The 22,130-nt window shown below is 46.7% G+C and overlaps 1 protein-coding gene across 2 annotated transcripts in view; it reads left to right on the top strand.

Annotated features, from left to right (window-relative positions):
- NEDD9 (neural precursor cell expressed, developmentally down-regulated 9) overlaps positions 1-22,130 on the top strand; it is a 185,358-nt gene that overhangs the window by 150,359 nt on the left and 12,869 nt on the right. For both annotated transcript variants that reach the window (XM_046004931.1, XM_046004930.1), the window contains one exon: positions 5,717-6,163. In XM_046004931.1, the coding sequence (XP_045860887.1) occupies positions 5,717-6,163 (447 nt within the window). The remainder of the gene's footprint in view (positions 1-5,716; positions 6,164-22,130) is intronic.

The following is a 22,130-nucleotide window of genomic DNA, read 5'->3' as shown; positions in this document are numbered from 1 at the left end:
GAATGGTCATGGAAATTATAAGTCACACCTCTCCGTATTTGGAAAAGCAGATTGTTTCCCTGGCAGTGGGAGTACTAATAAGCTTTCTTGACATTTTGATAGCAATGAAAAAAAAAAAAAAAAAAGGGCAGGGAGAGTGGGGGATGGTGTGGAGACTATCATATGACCTCTGTACCCAGTGTTCTGGCTGGTTGTGCAGTATTTTATTCCCACTCCTCAGGCCCAGCTGAACCAGGAACAGCAGAACGCAGCGTCCTGGCAAAGCATGAATGGTGCCCGGTCACGTGCTGCCCTGCAGGGAGAAAAAGCTCCTCCAGAGATGACTGTATTTAATCTGGCTGAGATGGTCAGCTCCTCCTGGCCTTCCTGTTTGCTCAGTCGTTGTGGACACTAGATTCAAGCTCCCATCTACGTCATTATCCTGTTTAATAGGGAGGGGCGGGCACTTTCCTGCCATTTATCTTTCTGCTCCCCTTAGTTCATCTTCCCATATCCATCTGAAAACTTTTACCAGGTGTCTTGCTGACGTTTCTAGGAAACCAGTTCAGCTTCTCTGTAGAGAACCTGGAAATCAGAGTCCAGAATCCATTTCAAGTTGAAAAACACTGCATGAGGTACATTTTTGCTTTGGACACTGGGCTCAAGTTCTGGAAGGGCCAAAGGAATAGGTCAGCCTCCCTGAACTTCAGGAGCTCACAGTCTTGAATGGGATATGACAGGTCATACTGAGAGAAATCAGATGACAGAGAACTGGAAAGGGAAACCAGCAGATAGGTTTGGAAAGATAACTCTTCTGGAGAAGGTGGAAGGTAGATTTTGAGGTGGGAGAAGGTGAATAAATGCAGGAAGGTCAGTTGAGAAGCAATTGCTGGGCTCCCGGGCAGTGAGGGGGAAGACGGGGCCCAAGTGGATTGGGTTCCAGGTTGGGAAGAGACTCTGCAAACCTCTGAGCCTCCTATCTTGGGCAGCTGTGTGGGTGCTGTGAACTAAGAGAGATAAAGCAGGAGAAAGAGGTTTTTACACTTGGCCAGTTAGAGTAGAAGACACCTATTAGCCAGTTGGAGATACGGGACCAGAGAGCAGAAGAAGTATTTCGGCTGGAGCTATGGTTCTATTATCAGTGCGTTTCCTCTAGAGACTGAGGATGCAAAGAAGAGCAAAGAACAAAGGAGGGATCCCTTTGGAACATGATTAGTCTGTGAAGAAGCAGGTAGATGAGTGGTCACGAGAACAGAGAAGAGAAGTCGCCAGAGGTGGAATCATGGGAGCCAAGAGAGCCTCAAGAAAGACCAGGGCGGGGGAATCAACGCTAGAGGCTACTGTAATTAGGGTCCCCTCAAAGAGGATTTATAACTCTAATGCTGATTCCCAATCATAATTAGAAGCGCAGCTTTGGTAGCCCGTGCATTTGATTTTGTTAAATACTGTCCCGATTCTGGAGCTGGAGGTGGGATGCCTGAATTTTTGCCCCAGCTCTGTGACCTTTTGGCCAGGTGGCTTGGCAAATCATTAACTTCTTAAGCTTGTTTTTTCTCATTTGTAAGTTGAAGGAGCTGGAGTGTAATTGTTTGAAGTTCCCCCGGCTTTGAACTTCAGTGCCCCAACTGTTCTGGCCCTCCGCCAAGCCCTAGCTTCATTTCTAACTGCCACCCTCCCAGGCTCACCATCCAACTGGCTACAGAATGACTTAGCTCTCTTATCACTCCTAGATTTGTTTCTCTGTTGACCTTTCCTGCCCTAGAGATAAATATCCTGGGGCGGGTGGGAGAAAGGGGCAATCTCAATAGACAAACCCCTACTCCTGGGTTTTTCTAAGATAGTCAGATAAGCGCCCTTCTGACTTTGTGGCCTTAAGGCATCACACCTCCCACCCAGAAGGAGGAGGTCCCTCCACCTTCTAGCCAGACCAATTAACTCTTGATCTGCCTATCAACCCCATGCACTTTTTTTTTTTTAAGATTTTATTTATATATTTGAAGGAGAGAGATCACAAGTAGGCAGAGAGAGAGGAGGAAGCAGGCTCCCTGCCAAGCAGAGAGCCTGATGCGGGACTCGATCCCAGGACTCTGGGATCATGACCTGAGCCGAAGGCAGAGTCTTAACCCACTGAGCCACCCAGGCGCCCGCCCCCATGCACTTTTGAAAGAGATGGTTTGTGCTCTGGCGGACGTTTACTGTTATCTTCTTGAATGAACGCTTGCCCCCCAAAGCACCAAGCATTTTCAAAAGCCAAGCGCCTCACCCATTTTTTTCCTCCACTTTCTCATAGCTTGGACTCTGCTGGAATCTAAAGAAGTATATCCAGGATTCATCAGAGTAATAGCAATAATAATAATATTTTGCTCTCTTGAGGCCAATGTTTCATTATTGCTGTTTGCAGGCAAATATTCTATAAGAGGTTGCAGGGACCATGACTCGTTATTAATTCAGAGAAATCCTGCAAGATACAGTTCTGATATGTCATTGTGAGCAAGAGAAATATCAGCTATGTATGAATATATATTTATATTCCATATATTAGTAAATTAATAAATAATATAAAATTAATAAATATATTATAAAATATAATATATGTGGAAATACATATAATGCATATTTATATGTACTATTTATATAGATAGATAGATAGATAGAATAGCATAATTAGAGCAGCACCCAGCCCTTGATGGAGAACTGACTGGAGGCTGAGTGGGGAGGGAGCCTAAGTCCAAAGAACCATCCAGCAAATTAATAAGTTGTCACAATAGTTTCCTAAGCCTCCAGCCGTGTCAAGGTACTTGACTTGGATTAACTCATTTTGTTTTCACGGTAAACCCTTAGCTAGGTGCCCTTACCCTCACCCCATCTTACCCATGGGAAGTGGAGGCACAAAAGGAAATAATCTGTTTATTCTATAGACATGACACGAATTGTCGTCTTCGGAACTTCGCCATATAATGGAGTTGAGCCCAGCTAGGAGGACACTGTGTAGTCAAGCTAAGATGGCTTAGCGTTCTGGAAAGAGAATTCTTGTCTCTGACACCAGCCGGGGGGCTTTGTGCAAATGATAATCTGGCCTCCCCAGGCCTGTCTCTTTATCTGTAAAACAGAGGTTATCTGTAAAACAGGGAGGTGTTCTCTGAAGGTCTCTGGAAGTGTGGGTAACCTTCTGTGTGGGAGAGCGGTGGGTGTAGACGCGGACTGTGTAGCTTGCAGAGATGGTAAGTCCAAGGCTGAGAATACCTGTCAGTGTGGGAGGCGTCAGGCCAGCAGTGGGTGCATGCCCCCGACGGTCATGCCAAGCGAGCTCTCCTCCTAAACTCTCGCCTCCGTGGGCAGCAGGGAGGACCGCTGGGAAATCACAGACCACCGTCAGGAGAACTCACCTAGGTTGCTGCCGTTAGCCAGGACAGCAGCCTCACAGCATGCTGCTTCCCAGGCGGTGGGAGCGTCACTGGCATGGGAGACGAGGAACATCCAGAATGACTCTCACATGGGATTTCGAGCTGCCTTGCATCAAGCATGGTCCGGCGCCCCGCTTCGGGGCCGCATGGAGTCCCATGGCAGGGACCCAACTCCACATGCTTCCAGCTTATTTGTGCTGATTAGGTCGGAAGTCCCTTGCCTTTCTACTGTTTTCTGTTTCTTTTCTTTCCCTTCTTCGTAGCCGCTAGAATTGTACCGTCACCCACCCTCAGCTTCCACAGAACTGGTCCTAACTCTATGACTTCGGATTTCAATCGGGGCTTTCTTACCAGCCATTCCCGGCACTGAATGGGGCCCCAGAGCAAGGGACAAAGACCAGAGTGCTCAGCTCTCTTCCTACTCTAATCACAACACAACTCCCGTGGAACTATCTCCCTCAGATTACTTTGGTGCAAAGAACCAGAATCTTTTTGTCCATAAATTTATGACTTTTAAGCCATACAACTCAAAAGATGGAAGAAAAGAAACAGCTTTTAGGATTATGACACATCCTTAAGTGATTCCTCAGGCCGGGGTAGGGATGCTGTGTGATTTTCTCTTCGTGTATGTGAATTTTTGTTAGGAAAATCCCCCAAGCTTCCTAGCATAAAAATACTCAGCAAAACCAACTTGATCACAAACCCCTCCGTTTCCCTTACTTAAGCTTCCCTTACTGCTCACCTGTCTACAGGACAGACTTTATGGATCTCAGAGTTGTCAAGAACAAGAACTTCAACCTTATTCTTAAAAAGGCATCATCAGGCTCCCTGGGCACTGACTTCTATGGCTTGATCTCCTTTTCTCTGGTTGAGTAGTTGCCCTAGAGGATTAACAGTAAGAGTAGGACCCCCCCTCCCAGCTACTGACTAGAGGGGTCCTGCCTTACGTAACGCAGCACCCCTGCCCCAAGAGGGGAGGCCCAGGACACAGCACAAGACTGTGGTTATGGGGCACAGAACAGGGGGAGATGATTAATATATGTCAGTTCTAAAGGAATGAAAAGCACGGGGCTGGCAGATCAAGTCCATGTTTCTAGAGAAGCAAACTTAGGGGGAAGGGGGGGGCAGAAATCCAAACTACACCTGCCAAAAATTCCACGAATATGTAAAGTCCCACACATGCTCCACCCGATAGGCAGCCCCTCCCCCCACAACTGATCATCGTCCCAGTGACTCAAGTGCATCCAGACACTTCGGTGAAGCACCAGAGAGATCACTTTTAGTTTTCCAAGTGCTTGTGATGAATTCATGGCATCCCGACTCCTCTGTGCGCTGGGAAGGGGCGGGCGCGTGGTAATGGCTGCAATCACACCGTGAAACATGACTAACGCCAAGAAAGGAACTCTTCCGAGCCTTTGAAAGGCTTCGAAGAATGTCAGCACGGACTGCTTGCCCGCTCTCTGCCGAATGCCTACTTTGGCTGTCTGCTCAGTACTGAATGTGCCAGACAGGCCTTCGTACAAAGGGAGAGAGTGTTTTGGGCCCGTGAAAGGGGAAGGCAGAGCCTTTCTGCTGTGAATGGCGAGATTCAAGAAGTAGGGGGGGAAAGTGGCCAGGTGAGGAGGGGCCTTGAGGAAAGGTATGAATCAAAGACCAAAGAAGAAAGATGTGGCATCTACCTACCGGTGACAAATTCTTCGTCGCTCCCTGCCGTCCACCTGGAGGTGTAGACCACGGCCACCCTGTACCCATCCTTGATTATCATGGAAAAAATGCTTGCCGATTCTCCCTGTATCCAAGGACTTCTTGATCAGCTTAGAACAAGAATTTGTAAGCCCTGCCAAGGCATATATAGTCTACTTTCGTTTCCATTTGAACACCAGATATAAATGCCATGTGTACCGTTGGTTATTTGGGATTTTCTCGGACTCTTTCTGCCTCTAGTGTATGAAGAGCTTGAGAAATGTCTGGTGTGGCGCATCGGAAGGTCTCGGAATATTTTATTCTTTAAGCCGGCTTTAAGAAAGGAAGAAGAGTGTTTCTGTATAGTGAACTCTTTACCAGGGCTGCTCATAATTCCTTGGCACAGCGTCCGGTGTTAGAGGAAAGAACGCTTCGCCGAGGAGGCAGTCTGATGTCATTGGTGGCAGACACGGGACGTATGTATCTGTGTTTTGTCTGCACCATCTGTTTTTCTCTTTACAGGCTATTGTTCCCATTTGTTTTTCGCTCCCTTCCAGGAATCCTGCCTCTCCATAAGAGCAAGGGCTCTCGGTGTTTAAAGGACTGAGCTAGCATTCTAACACGATGTCCCTCTGTTCTCTTCCTCCTAGAATCTTATGGCAAGGGCCTTATATGACAACGTCCCCGAGTGTGCTGAGGAGCTGGCCTTCCGCAAGGGAGACATCCTGACTGTCATAGAGCAGAACACAGGAGGACTGGAAGGATGGTGGCTCTGCTCCTTACACGGTCGACAAGGCATTGTCCCTGGCAATCGGGTGAAGCTTCTGATTGGCCCCATTCAGGAGACCCCCTCCGGTCAGGACCAGCCTTCTTCTGGACTAATGCACCAGACCTTTGGCCAACAGAAGCTCTATCAAGTGCCAAACCCACACGGTGCTCCTCGAGATACCATCTACCAAGTGCCACCTTCCTACCAACATCAGGGAATTTACCAGGTCCCCACTAGCCACGGCACCCAGGAACAGGATGTGTATCAAGTACCACCCTCAGTGCAGAGAAGCATTGGGGGAGCCAACGGGCCCCACTTAAGCAAAAAGGTGAGTGAGCGGCCAGCTGGATTTGTGTTTCTGCTTACTTGTTTCCATTGCACTCAGAGTGGTAGAAATGTTCCCAGAACAAAAGCTTGAAACTCTCAAGAAGGAACTATATCTTCCAAAGAGTAAGTATACCCAAATACCTGAACTTGGGCATTGGTTTTGCATCATTTTTCCATTCATTTGGTCAGCAAAACTTTGTTCTCATGTCATTATAAGTTGTTGTGTCATTCCAGATCATACTGGACCATTAAGTTGTTTCTTTCTGGTAGATCTGCTTTTCGGTCTAGGTTCTGTACTCAGTTTCCAGTCTTTTCTGTTTCCTCCTTGAGTTGTACAAGGCACCAAATTTCACACAAGTACAATGACTCTTCTTTCACTAAAAGCTGAATCATGACCCCATTGACCTGGCTGCACAAAGAACCCACCAGAAGTAAAGGGAGCAAAGAAGCTGGAAGTGGGTCATGGCAACCAACTTGTCTGTGAAGTTGTTAGTTTCAGGGTTGTCCAATTAAAACATATGGACACTAGTGAATTTAGAAAAGAGCCATCCTCTTGTCCTTCAAGTAATTCCTGTAATAATGCCGGAACCAGTGGATGAAAACAATACAGCTAAAATATTTAGGAAACCGTTACGTTAAAAAGAAAGGGGGGTGGGAAGGACCTCTTCAGCATTCTGTATAATTCCAGATGTCTCATCAATTTGACATAAATAGAAATTTGTTCATCAAATTCATTTTAAGCCTTTAGTATATGTATTTTTTTAAGATTTTTTTTTTTTTAAAGTAATCTCTACACCCAACCTGGGGCTTGAACTCACAACCCCAGAATCAAGAGTCACATGCTCGACCAACCAGCTGAGCCAGCCAGGCAGGCACCCTTCATTTAGTATATTTTTGATGCTTGTGATACAGCAATGAACCAAGGAGTGAGCAAAGCCTTCGTGATGCTTACGTTGTAGTGGGGAGACAAGCAAACACTGTAATGTCAGGTGGAAACACCTGGAAAGAAAATAATGTTAGTCAGTGTTGGCCAACACCAAGATCAGGCTTAAGTAAGCATTACGAGGAAGGGCTTTTCTCTTTCCGGCAATTTCCAAGGATCTACAAGTCCTTTGAGGTTTGGTATCAAGAATGGACTGATTTAATGGAATGCGAAATTAAGGGAAGACGCAGTTAGACACGAGAAGGAGCTTGCTGGCTCCAAGAACACTGCATATGTGTGTGTCCTGCCTGGAGAAAGTCTGATGCAAAGGCTGAATTTACACACTCACATCAATTATGAAATATCTGTTCTCATGATAATGGAATTCTCTGTTGGACAAAAAATGGGAGGGGGAGAATCACTGTTGGATTCCTTAAAATAACAAAACCAGGAATGTATTTTCAAATCACCTTTTATACAAAAGGGATATATACCAACCATTGCGCGAGAGCTCCTGTGTTGCATAAGCCAGGCGCATGCATGCGAGGAGGAATTCCTCAAGAAATGGTGACTTGTTTTGCCCAGGACGATGATCGCTGTCTGGAGGCAAAGTGACTCCGTCATGACCTTTCAGAGCCCTTCTTACCCAAGGGACTTTAGATTCAAAGGGAAAGCCAAACCAAGCCTCTGTCTTGGGGGGGGCGGGGAAGAACAGTTGAAAGGTGTAACTATAAATAAATAACTTCTCTCATTCTTAGTCCTGGTTGTTTGCACCTTAAAAATAGCTCTCCCTCCTCGGAGCTAGTGTGAGGCAGACGAGGGAGACCAGAACAGGAAATGCTTGGCTGAAAGGTGGGGGCGGGGGGGGGGGGTGTCTAAACGTTCATCACAGTTTATTTTGGCAGAAGGTGACATGTTTTCCTTTTTAGACTCAACCTTTTTAGTTCCAAGTCTGAAAAGTACTTCGGACTTCTTCCCATTTTATGTGCTGTCACTGTTCGGCAGATTCGCTCCTTGACCCTCCGTCCTTTTCAAGAGGACAGACTTGGATCACACCTTCCCTTAGATGGAGGTTGGGGTGTGCGCTTGAACTCAGTTTGTTTGTTTGTCTAATTGCAAAATCAGTGAAACATTTTATGTTTATCGAAAGGTAGGTGATTCCTGTTGGAGGAAGCCCTTCCGAACTGGACCTCTGCCAGCCTTTATAGGGGGGAGACTTTACCAGAACTGAGAAGTAGATAATGCCTGCAGCGCTAAGCTTTGAGCCAGGGGGGTCCGAGGTGGTAACATGGAGGCAAGGATGGGAAGGGCAGGACAGAATGGTCCTGGCTCCGCCGGGCTGAACACCAAGTGTTCTGCAGTATATCCTGACTTCACCTTGAAAGTCATCTGAGTGCCTCTGGTCCCCTAGGCTGACCCCCTCCATCATGTCCACTGGACCACTGGCTCAAACCTCCATGGGTGTGAGGAGGAAAAACCTCTTCCTTCCTTTCCTCTCCCTCTCCTCCTTCCTTTCTCCTTCCCCTTTTCTCTCTCCCTCCCTCTCTCTCTTGCTTGCTCTCATTGTTGTGCTTTATCTCTCACCATTTCTTTCACTTTCACCTTCTGTCTGTCTGTCCTTCCTTCCTTCCTCCCTCCCTCCCTCCCTCCTCAGTGGAGATGGCTTGGCAGCTAAAAAGTCATGGTAACCTTCTAGATAACAGTTGTTTAAAAAACTTCTATCAACATCTTCCTCTGTGAAGGGATCGTCTCAGTGGGTGAGAATCACACTAATGACTTAAGCCAAGGCCCGAAGAGTTCATCTCAGTACAGCAGGAATCGGGCAGGCTTTATGGGTTTTTTGTTTTTGTTTTGTCTTTAGGCTCTTTTTTTTTTTCTTTTTTCAGTTCTTATTGTAGCTGACTTAGTGAATAGTCCTGTACCCATTTTTCTCCTTACTTTCCTATCTATAAAATGGTGGTAAGCCCAGAACTAGACATTTCTGGAAGTTTAAGCTGTAGTCCTTAAATGCTATTGAAGAACAAAAGGAAGAGGAGGTGGGTCTTGTTCTAAGGCATGAAAGTGTAGTTTAAAATTTTGAGAGACGTAAGAATCATTTGGAGAGGTAGGTAGGGAAGGTGAGCTGAAATGCAGATCTCCAGGCCTTTCCCACCTGAAATTCTAATCCTGGGGCCTGGGAATCTGCCCTGGGGTGAGCTCGTCGGCTAGTTCTGGGGGGAGGTGACCCAGGACTGCATTGTGAGAACCTACTGTGAAGTGACCGTGATGGGGGTTTGGATGTCTTCCAATCTGATTGTGATTCGGGACTTTCCATAGTTAAAGATTCCCTTGATGTAGCTACGGACTGTGGGCTTCAGGAGTTTTCTCTGCCACAGTTCTTTCCATGAATGAATCATATAGGAGGATAAAAAAATTTCTGCCTTCTATCACTTTGACTTTGCTCTTTGGGAAAGCGCAGCTTCTACCACCTAAGACACCTGTCCTCGTCCCAATCCCACTCAGTGCCATGCATCACTCATTATATCAGCGGTTAAAAAAAGAAAGATAATCATGTCATCCCCACCCTTTTATGAAACAAGACAGTCTGAGTATTGTGCAGAGAGCATGGGCTCTGGGGTTAGGCTGACCCCTGGCTCTCCTCCTCCATAGCTGTCAATCCCTTGGCAAGTTCCTTGACTTCCCTAGGCTTTGATTTCTCCATCTGTAAAATGGGAACATTCCACTGAATTCTTGTGAGAACTCAGTGGAACAACGTGCAGGAAAGACCTCGCCCAGGGCTTTAGCACGGGCGGGGGGGCGGGGGGGGGCAGCCGGGTTGGGGGGCGGTGGGGGGGACCCACAGGGAGGTGGGGGGGTGTGTGGCTTACAAGCTTAGTTCCTCTCCTCTCCCTTGTTTGTCCTTCCTTTTTCAGAGTTTGTTTTGAAGGGCCTCAGCCCTGTTTGTGTTTCTGATTGTGCATCGGATATGCAAATATTTCACTGCTCACACAGGGGCTGTTCCCTTGGAGTGCGGGGCTCTCTCTCTGGTTCTGTGCGAACTTTGCACAGAGTGGAAAAGAACTGACACCTTTCTTAATTCCACTGGTCTTTTGCCCCGTGGGTTCTGGATGCGGTGTTGTTTTATCCGTTAGGCATTGCGGGGCAGAATGCCCAGGGATGTTTGAGAGCCCCCTTCCCCTTCCCCCAACATTTTGACTCCAAAGTATGAAACACAGAAACTGAAAAATATAATTAATAAACATTTAGACAAATGTGTAGGAAACAACTATCATGTCCGCCTCATTAATTGCTACATTTAGAGCTCAGAGCTGTTTTATTACACCGGAAAACAATTTGTAGGTTAGATTCTTCTCACTTTGCAAGGATTTCTAAATACGCCCTGGGATTGCCAAGAACTCACAGGCAATTTTAAATTAACTGAGTTACTCACAGTCCAATAATTCGAAAAGCTAAATTATGCCTATGTTTTAATGTTCTCGATTCTTTAAAAGTAAAAATTCTACTTACTAAGGGGCTGTGGCTGAGAGTGGCGCTCCCAAGGGTCCAAAAGCTGACGGGCCTCAAAGGTCTGAAATAGCCTCGTTTTTCTACTTCAGCGGTCAGTTAAAACTGGCACCTGAGTTCATCCATTCCCTGCCTTGACCCGCACGGAGAATGATACGTGTTTCTCTGATTATTTTTTGGACACGTCACTTTTCTTCTAACTGATGGAATTGAGTTTGTTTTGCATCCTTCTGAAGGATCAGTTTTGAGCTAAGGGATAACCTCCCTTAGGGCAGTCAGGGACTGGGGCTGTCCTTTACATGTGGCATTTCCATGTATGGCATTTCCCACTCTAGGCCACACTCACAGCAAAGTGTCAGCACACGGATGACAGCCCATGAACACGGATCACAGCCACTGAACGAATGAACGAGGCAGAAGCAAGAACTGAAGCATCTGATTTGAGTTGACCTTTGAGTAAACTGAAAAGTTCTGATCTTATCACCCATCAATCATCACACGTGGTTCAAATCTTATCATCCAGCTCATTTCCATCTCTTGATGTCTGTCAGATTCTACTCCGGAGTTTTCCCCTAAGAAGAGAGTTGGGGGAGCACCTGGGTGGCTCAGTGAGTTAAAGCCTCTGCCTTCGGCTCAGGTCGTGGTCTCAGGGTCCTGGGATCGAGGCCTGCATCAGGCTCTCTGCTCAGTGGGCAGCCTGCTTCCCCCTCTCTCTGTGTCAAATAAATAAATAAAATCTTAAAAAAAAAAGAAGGGAGTTGGGGAATGCCACCATCTCTTTTCTGTAATCATAACTGTCTCTACACAACAAGTGAGCATTCAAAGCATGACTGATGTAAAGTTCAGCATGTCTGATAACCTACCTTTTATTATTTATTTTTTAAAAGATCTATTTATTTATTTGAGAGAGAGAGCACATGAGCATGGGTGGGGGGGCAGGGCAGAGGGAGAGGGAGAGAGAATCTCAAGCAAACTCCCCCACTAAGTGCGCAGCCCCATGTGGGGCTCAGTCTCACAACCTGGAGATCATGACCTGAGCTGAAATCGAATCGGACGCTTAACCGAATGTGCCACCCAGGTGCCCAAGAGCCTACCTTTTATGCCTTTTTCCTAATAGTCAACAAGGTTAGCTGACTCTTCCATGGTCACGTAGAGAGGAGAATGACACTATTTTCACTGGAGAGAAGAGTTTCCTCTCCATATTCTGTGATTTACCTAGAATGACTTTTCTTCCCCATTCTTTTTTTTTTTTTAGGTTTTATTTATTTATTTGACAGACAGAGATCACAAGTAGGCAGAGAGGCAGGCAGAGAGAGAGAGGGAAGCAGGCTCCCCGCTGAGCAGAGAGCCCGATGTTGGACTTGATCCCAGGACCCTGAGATCATGACCTGAGCCAAAGGCAGAGGCTTTAACCCACTGAGCCACCCAGGCGCCCCTTCTTCTCCATTCTCTCTATAAACCCTTATCATACTTTAAAGCCCACGTCAATGTTCATCTCCTCTGTGAAGCCTTCCCATCTGCACCCCAGCCATTTTCTCTCCTCCTCCATTTTCTCCCCCAAAATATGTTACCCTCTTCACTTAATCTCAAGGGAAGTTCATGCGTTCATTAAAACTGCAGTGGCCATTATGATGGGTATGATGGGCTAGGCTGGGGTGGCACTCAGAAAACTCTACATTTATCTAGACCCCATGACATCATCTTTCAAGACCATGTCCTACCTTCCAAACTGGGACACAGCCAAATGTTGGCAGGAAATGATTAAAAGAGTTTCACCAGGTCTTCCAGGCCCATTCCTGAAAGGTAACATAAGAACCAGAAATAGATTTACTATAATATCTGTACCTTCTTAGACACTGAGTCATCACGAATTACACACATATGGACAGACGCGCACACACGCGCACACACCCCCTCACCCAAAGCCATGGGTTAGGGAACAGAAGACTTCCCTTATTGGGATTTGAAGGATTGTGAAATCTGGTTGTCCGGAGCAACACTCAGTTCCCAGCCAGCTAACTGTTATATATTCACAGTATGATTTGTCTACCAACAAGTAAAAATAGATTTAGAGGAAATGAAAGCTCCCCGAGAAGATAAACTCTGACTACACCTCACTTTCCTTTGTTCCCTTCCTATACACACACACAGACCCCTTGAAAACAGCAGGGAGAATCAGAGTTGGACAGGGCACAGAGGACGTCTGGTTTCTTCACTTATAAACTCCATAAAGTAGGACCATGTATCAGAATCGTGCATCTCTCTATAAAGATAATCTGAATTTAAATTATTTTCCCCCTCAATACATGGCTTTTGGGGCTGTGTGGAGAAGTGAACGTCCATCTAAATTCCTTGCCCTCAAGAGTCAAGATTAATTACGCAGCTTACACAGAACTGGAGGTCCTTGAGCACTTAGGGGCAGGACTTTATGAGCTCACTTTGAAAATGAGAAGTCTCTCCTCCCAGCGGAGCCACCCACGCCAGGGGAATGAGCAAACTGGAACACCTCCCTAAAAATGTACAAAGCTCTTTTTTGTTTGGTCAATGCCAAGGCCGCCTAACTCGGTCGCGGTTTGTCATAAAGCTCACAGATAGTGTGTTTTTCTGAGAGTGCTCAGTAACTTCTTGTAAACCCACACCAGAGCAAACTGAAGTAATCTTCCTTCTTCAGTGATTTCATGCTGAGTGACTGTGCTTATCAGAGCGATTGGGTCAGATGTTGTGTGTGGTGTGATAGCTGGCTGAGTGGATAATGCCGTATGAGGGAGGGAGAAAAAGAAAACATTTATTTATTTGATTTGATGACAAAACTCAGCCTTCATATTGGTGGAACGGAACGTGCCTTTAAAAGCAGGCTTGTTTGAGTACCTTGTGGAAAATGCAGAGCGAGATCCCATCAGGAGTAGGCTTGGTTCTGAATAGTGTCATAACCCAATGCCCACGTGGGCTTCTAGAAAGGTATGCTGCTCCTGCAAAGGAATCACGGTGTGACTCACTTAGGTCAGTGTGTCTTCTCTCCAAGTTCTGTGTAACTCCGGTAACATGTGATGAGTACCAAGGGACTCTCTCTTTAAAGCGACTCCTGAGTAGGTTGATTTTTGAAGCAAGGAATCTTCAGCCATGCCATAATCACCTCTGATTTGTTTGAGTAGTTTTTCTTGGGTTTTCTTCAAGCAGCGTGTGCTTAAACCAATGGTTTATCATACCAGTCATTTATTTTCCAATTTACCACCAGTTGTCTGTGTAGCCCTTCGCAAGCTATGAAGTTACTCATTTTTCACGATAGTTCTAGGACGAAAGCGGGGGTGACCCGAAAGTGCTCTGGGGTCCTGGCTCCATGTTAGGAACCTTGCATCCATAATCTCATCTGATCTTCTCAACAGCTTCATAAGGAACAGGAGGTGTTCCTTACACCCCCCTCTCTTTGCAGGGGAGCGATCTGAGGTCTAAGAGGTGAGTTAACTTGCTGAAGGACATACCTCTGGGAAGAGGCAGGCTTGATATTTGAACTCAAGTCTTTCTGACTCTGAAGCTAATGATTTTTACATCCAGGCTAATGGTTGATATTGCCAAGCCCTAAAATAAGAGGACTTGTTTAGGACATTTCATGAGCAATTCCAGCTCATCACAATCCTGGGTGCTAAACAGCATCGTCTTGGCCAGGAAGGATTAAAGTCACTTCAGAAGGTTCCCATCCAAGCTGGAGAGCAGTCCCTATGCTGAGGGAGTGGGGGTTGAGGAAGGTGGAAATTCCCGCCACCCAGCAGCAGTGGTCTGTTTCATGGCAGGCTGATCCGGAAGTCCCAAGCAGATGATTAAGGGGATGTGAAGACCGTGGCATCCCTGAGAACATTGCTGTGTTGGCTTTCTCTACCATTGGAAGCACCATCTTTTCAATGACTTCCACTTGGTCCAGATGGATAGCTTCATTTAACCAGACACCGTAGTCTCCCCTTATCCAGTTGTGCTCTCAGGATTTCAGTTACCTACGGTCAATCAGGGTCTGGAAGCAAACGATCCTCCTCCTGACATACAGTCAATGCCTGCGTCACTCACCTCACTTCCCTTCATCACGTAGGCATTTAATCATCTCATGTCATCACAAGAAGGGTGCGTACAGTACAGCAAGATATTTTGAGAGACCATGTTCACATACAGTGTATCATTATAACTGTTCTATTTGATTACTATTGTTAATCTCTGACTGTGTTGAATTGATAAATCAAACTTTACCATAGGTATGTATGTGTAGAGGGAAAACACATAGTATATATAGGGTTCTGTGCTAAACAGGGTTTCAGGCATCCCCTGAGGGTCTTGGAACATACTCACCACGGATGAGGAGAGATTGCGGTCTAGTTAAATCTCCCAGAATGGGCTTGCCAGGGAAAGGGGCACCCCCTAAATTTAAGATACAGATTTCAAGTTTTGCTTCCCAAACAAGGAAGTGAGTTTCTCTGTGAAACTAGGAAATTAGTAAACTTCTAATCTGTCTTGCTAATGTAAGCAATGGGACATTGACAAAAGTAGGGCTGGACCTCGGGACCCAGCCAACCAGGTTCTTACTTACTTCTCTGCCATTAACCAGCTGATTAACCTCTCTGAACTCCAGTTCCCTCAACTGTGAAATGGGGAGTAGGGTTGAATTATCTCTAATGGTCTTTGCTAAAATTTTATGATCCAGATATCCTTATCTGATTCTTTCCCAGAGTCACTTGAAAAGTTTAGTAAAACTGCTTGATCTCAAGATTCTTTAAAAAAAAAAGAAAGAAAGAAAAGAAAAGAAAAAAAAAAAGACACTCAGGCATTGATCTAAATTTCAACTTGACCCCATAAGTTTTGGCAAATCTTCTTACTCCTCCTTTAGGATGCAGTCCGCCTTCCCATCTAGAAACCGCAGTCGCCTCCAGAAGATGGAGCTGTAGCGATAGAAGGCAAGGAGCAGGAAGAACAAGAGGGGAGGGGTGGGGGGTGGGGAGGTTTGCTGAGCTCATCACAGCCCCATCCCTGTACGTGAGAACACTTCCCACAGAGCAGCTTCTTCAGGAGAACTATCTTCCCTGCTTTGGTACCAAAAGTTAAGAGAATGTTTCCTCCTAGAACTTACTTTATTTTTCTGTCTATTTTCCTCTGTTTAATCCTCTCGGATATGGCAGAAACCCTTGTCGGGTCACGTGCCTCTGGAAGCAACAGCCTTGCCTACAGCACCACGTTCTGCCACGTGATGGGTCTGTCATCTCAGCCATGGTGTCCTGTCTCCCAGGGAAGCCCTGAGGGGTCTCCTGCGCAGGAGGAACCCAGAGCTCCCAGCATTTGGGTCCAGAAATGCTCATGCCTTCCCCCCGCTTTCCACAATCACAGCCCCTTTCGGCTGGTCTGTGGACATCTAAACTCCATTCCAAAATCTGGACCTCGTGCTTAGTGTCCTGTTGAATTTATTTGGGCATCCAAAGAGCCAAACGCTGGTGCCTTTTATAGTTCTCCAAGAACATCTCTGTCCATGGGATTAAAAAAAAAAAAAAATGACTTCGCTGGACCCAGTTCTGTCACCACGGGTCCCATTCAGCTTTGTGCGGAGAAAGACCTCAACCGCGGCAGGAGCCCAGACGTCATTCCCCGCCGTGCTCTTCCACATTAAATGCTTTGAGCTGCTCTTTGACGCTCGGGCACTCCATAACTAAATATTGCTTTAGCACTTGCGGCACAAAGAGCTTCCTGAAAGCAGCAGGGGAGGCGTGCTGGAGGCTGGACAATCAGGGCACTGTTTCCATGGAGCGGTTTGCCTCCCGAATGCTGTGTTTAATGAAAGTGACCCAAGAGCCCTGTTCCACTTCTGAGCCTTCGGTTGTGACTTTTTCCTCATTTGGAGGAAAAAAAGAGAGAGAGAAAGAGGCTGACCGTGATTTAGATGGGGCGAGCGAAAGGCTGAGTTCTAGCCTAAAAATCAGACAGCAAAATGTCTTTGAAGGAAAGTAAATCACCGCCCAAGAACAGAGGGGGAGAGACCTCGATGAGCTCAATAGAAGCGTTAGGAAGGGTAAGCCATGCACTTGGCCCACGAGGGTGTATTTTCTGGGCCAGACTCGGTTTTCATTATGTTGTTGCTACGCGCACAGTGAATGAGCTCACTGCTACACCCAAGCTGGGCAGAGAGCATTTATAGAGAATTAATAAACCCAGTGGAGGCAACATGTGGCTTTTTTCCTGGTCGCAGAAAAGAAACTAGTAATCTTCGATCTTAAACAGACGAACCTCTGTAACTTCACTGTTTCTGAAAGCTGGATCCCAGTTCTAACAGGCAGGCAGTGATAATAGTGATGTTTCTCTTCCTAAGGGTTTTTCTTTAAAGAGAAAGGGTCACACAGTTCATGAGCTTTAAGACAAAGAAGTTATTATAAGATCTAATAAACACCGTGGTGGCTCTGTGAATGCTTTTTAAGGGCACTTATATGAAATGAGTTCTTTCCAGCGGGCGGTTTTTGAAATCTAAATACTCCTGTTAATACATGAAACCCAGAGATAGTATGAATTAAACTGGGGGGTTAGGGAGATTAGAGATAGACAGGAAGCGATCTGATTTTACTTCCTGCAGATGCCAAGGAAAATGCAGATGGCCGACGGCTGGTCGGTGAGGCCTCCTGAAATCGGACGATCTTAGGTACTATTAATGGCAGTTATAAATCTGGGCTGTAATTATTTCGGTACGGTGGCACTTTTTAACTTCTCATCAATTACCCATTATACTTCCTGAGTACCACCTGGGTTGCCTAGGCCTTGACGAGGCCCTGGGGCAACAATGCCAGGAGCCGGGTGCCCACGTTCCTGCTCTGCAAGATTGATGGGTAAACTCGGGGGGTCAGTTATCGAGGCATTATCAGGAAGAAACGATTGTGTCGTTCTGGCCACTTCTGATGTTGCTTCGGGATGGAGAGACGTAGACCCAGAGAATTAAATCATGGGACACGGAAACCCAGACGGTTACAAAGACCCCTCTGTACCCTTCCAAGTGGGATTTCTTGTTAAATTCTGCTAAAAATATACAAAATCCTGTTTCTGTGATTTTTGTAATCGCTGAAGCAGGCATCTATCCAGTGTAGAAGTATGGGCCATAGTAATGATGAGAATACCCTAGAACCTGTGCTCCCAGCTCCCCGTCCCATCTCGGCCTCTTATCCGTTCCACCCAGTTCTTTCTGTCAAACGTAGGATTTTTCCACTTCCTTTTTACTGTTTTTGTTCTTTACGGTTGCTGGTAGCACGGGAGGGAAGGAATGAAAACCGGGGTGGGTGTTGGAGGAAAGAGACGAGGAGTGAGTGGTAGGGCTGGCGTCAGAAAGAAGGAGGGCAGAACATGGCGGAGACCCTATTAGTCGGCTTTCCTAGGATTCTTGGGGGCGGGGAGGGTCTGCCCAGGCACAGCCTGCTCGCCTCCCGTTTCCACAGCGTGCCACTGAACAGGAGGCATGCCGCTGAGAGGCTAAGGTCTTCCCAACCTCAGGGCCTTCACAGCAGTGAGGCCCCACTCCAGGCATCCCCAAGCAAGCTCCGCCCTGAGGAAGTGAAGTGGATGCCCACGGAGTCTTGCTGAGACCTTGGCCCCAGGGATACCACGTGAGCAGGAGTCTTCTGGAAGGTATTTCGCTGCTAGACTCCCAGCTGGGTATGTGCCCCACTTCTTGGTGAGGTCCTCTTGACAAACCCAGCTTGTGATCTCCCACTGAAAAGGCCTTGTCTGAGGAGAAACCCAGTCAAGGGTCCTGGGTTTGGGACGTTGCCATCTTTCTCTTGGATAAATAGCTTTATTTCTATGCCTCATAAAGCATGTTTATCTCCTGGGGTTTTCCGCTGGAGTGTCTTGGCGGTTAGGGTGATCGCTGTGACAATAGCAATACTGAGAAGACCAGAGTAACACAGTAACCCAAGTAAATCTCCTGATGGCCTTGGAAACCCAAAGTCTCTGTCACTGGCTGCTCTGATATGAAATTCCCATGCCTCACAGACCTCACTGGGAACGCTATGCATTTGTAAAGATTCATTTCTTTCGATTCAACTCATATCTAAATGATTAAATTTAGTTGGCTCCCATGGTTTAATCACAAAACACTCTGAAAGCCAACAGCCTGGAGATCTGTGGACAGTAAGACACAGACCACGTCCTCCTCATTTTGGAAAGAAAGCAAAAATTGGCTGTTACCCTTTTCTGCTGTCTTGTCTCCTATATTTCTGGGTATCTATGTAGGGTGGTCACTGGATTTACAAATATTTGTAAGAAATCATTGAAGGCCCATAAAGATGTCGTCTACTTCCAGAGAGGATTTTATTCCCTTCTGCCAGCCTCCCAGCCACACATAAATCTGATTTCGGGCTTTGAGATGTTCTTACCAACGCTGAGGAGCAAAAACCTGGCTTCAGCCTGTGCACAGGAGGCTTCCCTTCTAACACCTTCTCACTTTTACATCCAACCCAAAGGGGGGTCCCAACCTTGGGGAGCCCTAGGGTCCAGTATTCCCCCACACCCAAAGACATGGCAAAAAGACACAGTGTGGCCTCTTAGACACACCTCTCACATCAGTCAGTGCCCCCCATCTCTGGAAAAAAGCAGCCTTAAAGTGTAGGCTTACCTCTGTGAATTCCTTCTCTGCTCCCAAAGTCGGACCTGATCATTCATTCTTTCTTTTTTTTTTTTTTTTTAAGATTTTTATTTATTTATTTGAGATAGAGTGGGAGAACAAAGCATGAGCTTGGAGAGGGGGGCAGAGGGGGGAGGCAGAGACAGACACCCCACTGAGCAGGGAGCCTGATGCAGGACTTGATTCCAAGACCCTGGGATCATGACCTGAGCTGAAGGCAGACGCCTAACTGACTGAGCCACTCAGGTGCCCCTCTTTACTATCTTAATGCTTTGAGGTGATGAAGACGATTGTTAATATCTGTTCTTCATTCTTTAAAAGCTGTCTTCAGTAGGTCGGTTGATCTGAATTCCCAGGTCCACAACTTAAGTCCAAAAGTAAAGCTGTATAACCCAGCAATTATAATAGAATTATCGCAGACAATTACAATAGAAATAACTAAGACTTAAGGGGTTTGCTGGATGCCAGGCTCTTTATGTCCTTGATCTCATTTAACACACTAATAGCCTCTAAGTGTTATTATTTCCATTCTACTAATGAGGAAACGGGCTTAGAATGGACGGATGCCTTGGTCATGTTCTCACACGTGGTAGAGTCGGCTCTGACCTGAGTCTGACTTATGTTCTCAGTCCCTCCCCTCATCAGATCAAATCCTTTCCATGAGCTAAAGACCTGGTGTGGCCTTGGCCTCTGGTACACAGCTTCCCGTGACCCGTGTCAGAGCTCCTGTTCCTTTCCGTTGTGTTTTCCTTCTGATACTGAGGTAAACGGCGGAGTTTGTTTTGATTTCTTTTTGCAAAACTACCCTGTACATTTCTAGCGGGTGGTTAAGAAAAACGCAGATGCTTAAGTCACATGCAGACTCGAGCCTGGAGAAAAGGAAACCAGCTAGCAGCCCTTCTTGGCCTCCGGAATGGTTCACACCAACCAGTCGCTCAGGTGATCATGCTTCCGTGGTTTCTGATTTCTTGATTTTATCTAAAATTTGCTCTGCTTTTTTTGCCATCATCACTTGCCCAACCTTAACCATGCATGGCTGAGAAGAGCCGGTTCCGCTCCTTCTCCCATGGGTCCCACTCATCCTAGAGCTAACTCACCTAGACACCAACCTTGTCCTACACGAGCAGGTCTGTTTCCTGTCCTGTCCAGTTCCACACCATCTTGTGTAAGAAGAGCCTCAAGTTTTCCTTTAGTTCATTAACGTATCCAGTCAGTGCATTTGTCCAAGCCTTAATACAGTCAAGGCACTGTGCGGGGCCCTGCTGTGTATCTACAAATGAAGAAGAAACGGGCTCTATCTCCACCATGCCCAGAGAAGAAATGGGTGGCACGGAAACAGACCACAAGTGATTAGTTCCCTTAGAGAGGGACGCATCATGTGCTTGGGGCATTCCAAGGAGAAAGGTGTTCTGTCTAGAAAGTCCCTATGGGAGAGAGACACTCAGCCTGGCTTTGAAAGTTGAATAAAATGTGAATCTGAGGACAGGAAGAAGAGTATCTTGGACAGAGATACAGCATGAGTGAAGGCATAGACAGGGCATGGGTATAAAATGGTGGACTTCGGTCTTGCCAAGGAATGGAATTGCTAAAGAGCCTTCTGGGCCCTGGCCTCAGAGACTTTCAAGGGATTGAGGGAGAAGGGCAGAAACACATAGATGAAGGCAAGACGGGCCCCCCCGAAGGCCAGAGACACATTTAGTTTGGCCAGGACACTGTTTGAAATATTTGAGCCAATTCTGGAAATCAGATTTCACATTTAAAAAAATCCAGATTTCTGGCTTCTCCTGAAAATTTTAGAGACTTAGCAACATGGGGCATATTTTCTTGGGATGGCAGCTGGCTGGAGCTGAGGAATGGTTGCTTTCCTCCGGGAGGCTGTGGGTTCTGTCTCCCCAGCATGAAATCCCAGCTTGTTTCTCCCTCCACCTCATCTGCTGGGCCCCGCAGGCATCCAAGACTCGGGCCCTCGCTGGGCTACAGGTGCAAGGCTAGGCCAAGGACTGGAGAGGTGTGAGTGGCCCAGCCCTAGGGCCTCTCTTCTAGCTCACTGGTTCACACGTGCTGGCTGCTGGGGTCTCCTGGACCCCCACTGCCACCCTTCTTTAAGTTTTCAGCATGCACGGCTCTCAAAATTATGAAACATTGGAGGTATTTAAATCATCTCTAAAAGCAGCTCTTGATGCCCAGGCTCTGACGCTGAAAATGGTGAAAATCAAACACATCAGAGTGGGGGATGGGGGAATGCGCGCGTGCATGTGCGCACGTGTGTGTGTGTGTGTGTGTGTGTGTGTGTGTGTTTGCTTGTTTTTAGACAGACACATAATTAGAGCGCTAATGTAACCCATTCTCTGGACTTTGGATGGCACCCCCCCACCCCCAGGGAGATTCATTAAATGGACTTTTTCTTTCCTAAATGTCTATGTCTGGCGGCCTTCTCTTCTCAAGTGTCCACGTTCAGATTCTTTAGTTAGTTGACTGTTATGCTCCCCCAAAAATGGGTCCGTGATTAAAGGAGCGAGACTGATATAAAGCGAAGATCAAGCAAAGCTTTATTTCCCGCCAAGCATCAAGAATCAAACTGACCGGCCAGGGCTGTGCCTGTTACAAGAGAGCGACCTTTCTCTGTTTCACAGACTAGCTTTTAAGGGCAAAGGCCATGTGGTCGGGCCTGGCCATGCACAGGTGGCCAATGAAATGGTAACACACAGAGAAAGCTGCACAGTGCTGCTAAGTGACCAATTGAATTACAATTTACCCTATGTAGACATTTGACCTAGCCTATCACCTTGGTTAGAATTGGCGCCCAAAAGGCTCCCAAAGGGCGGGGCCCATACTCCTTGGTAGCTAGGGAGACAGTATGCATCCCCCCACTGATCGGGTGTCTCCACCTGGCCTGACCCATCCTTGTATCTG

The sequence above is a fragment of the Meles meles genome, chromosome 5, assembly GCF_922984935.1.
Source record: "Meles meles chromosome 5, mMelMel3.1 paternal haplotype, whole genome shotgun sequence".
Lineage (NCBI taxonomy): Eukaryota > Metazoa > Chordata > Mammalia > Carnivora > Mustelidae > Meles > Meles meles.
The sequence above is the reverse complement of the archived record's forward strand: the minus strand, read 5'-3'. Positions and strand labels throughout refer to the sequence as shown.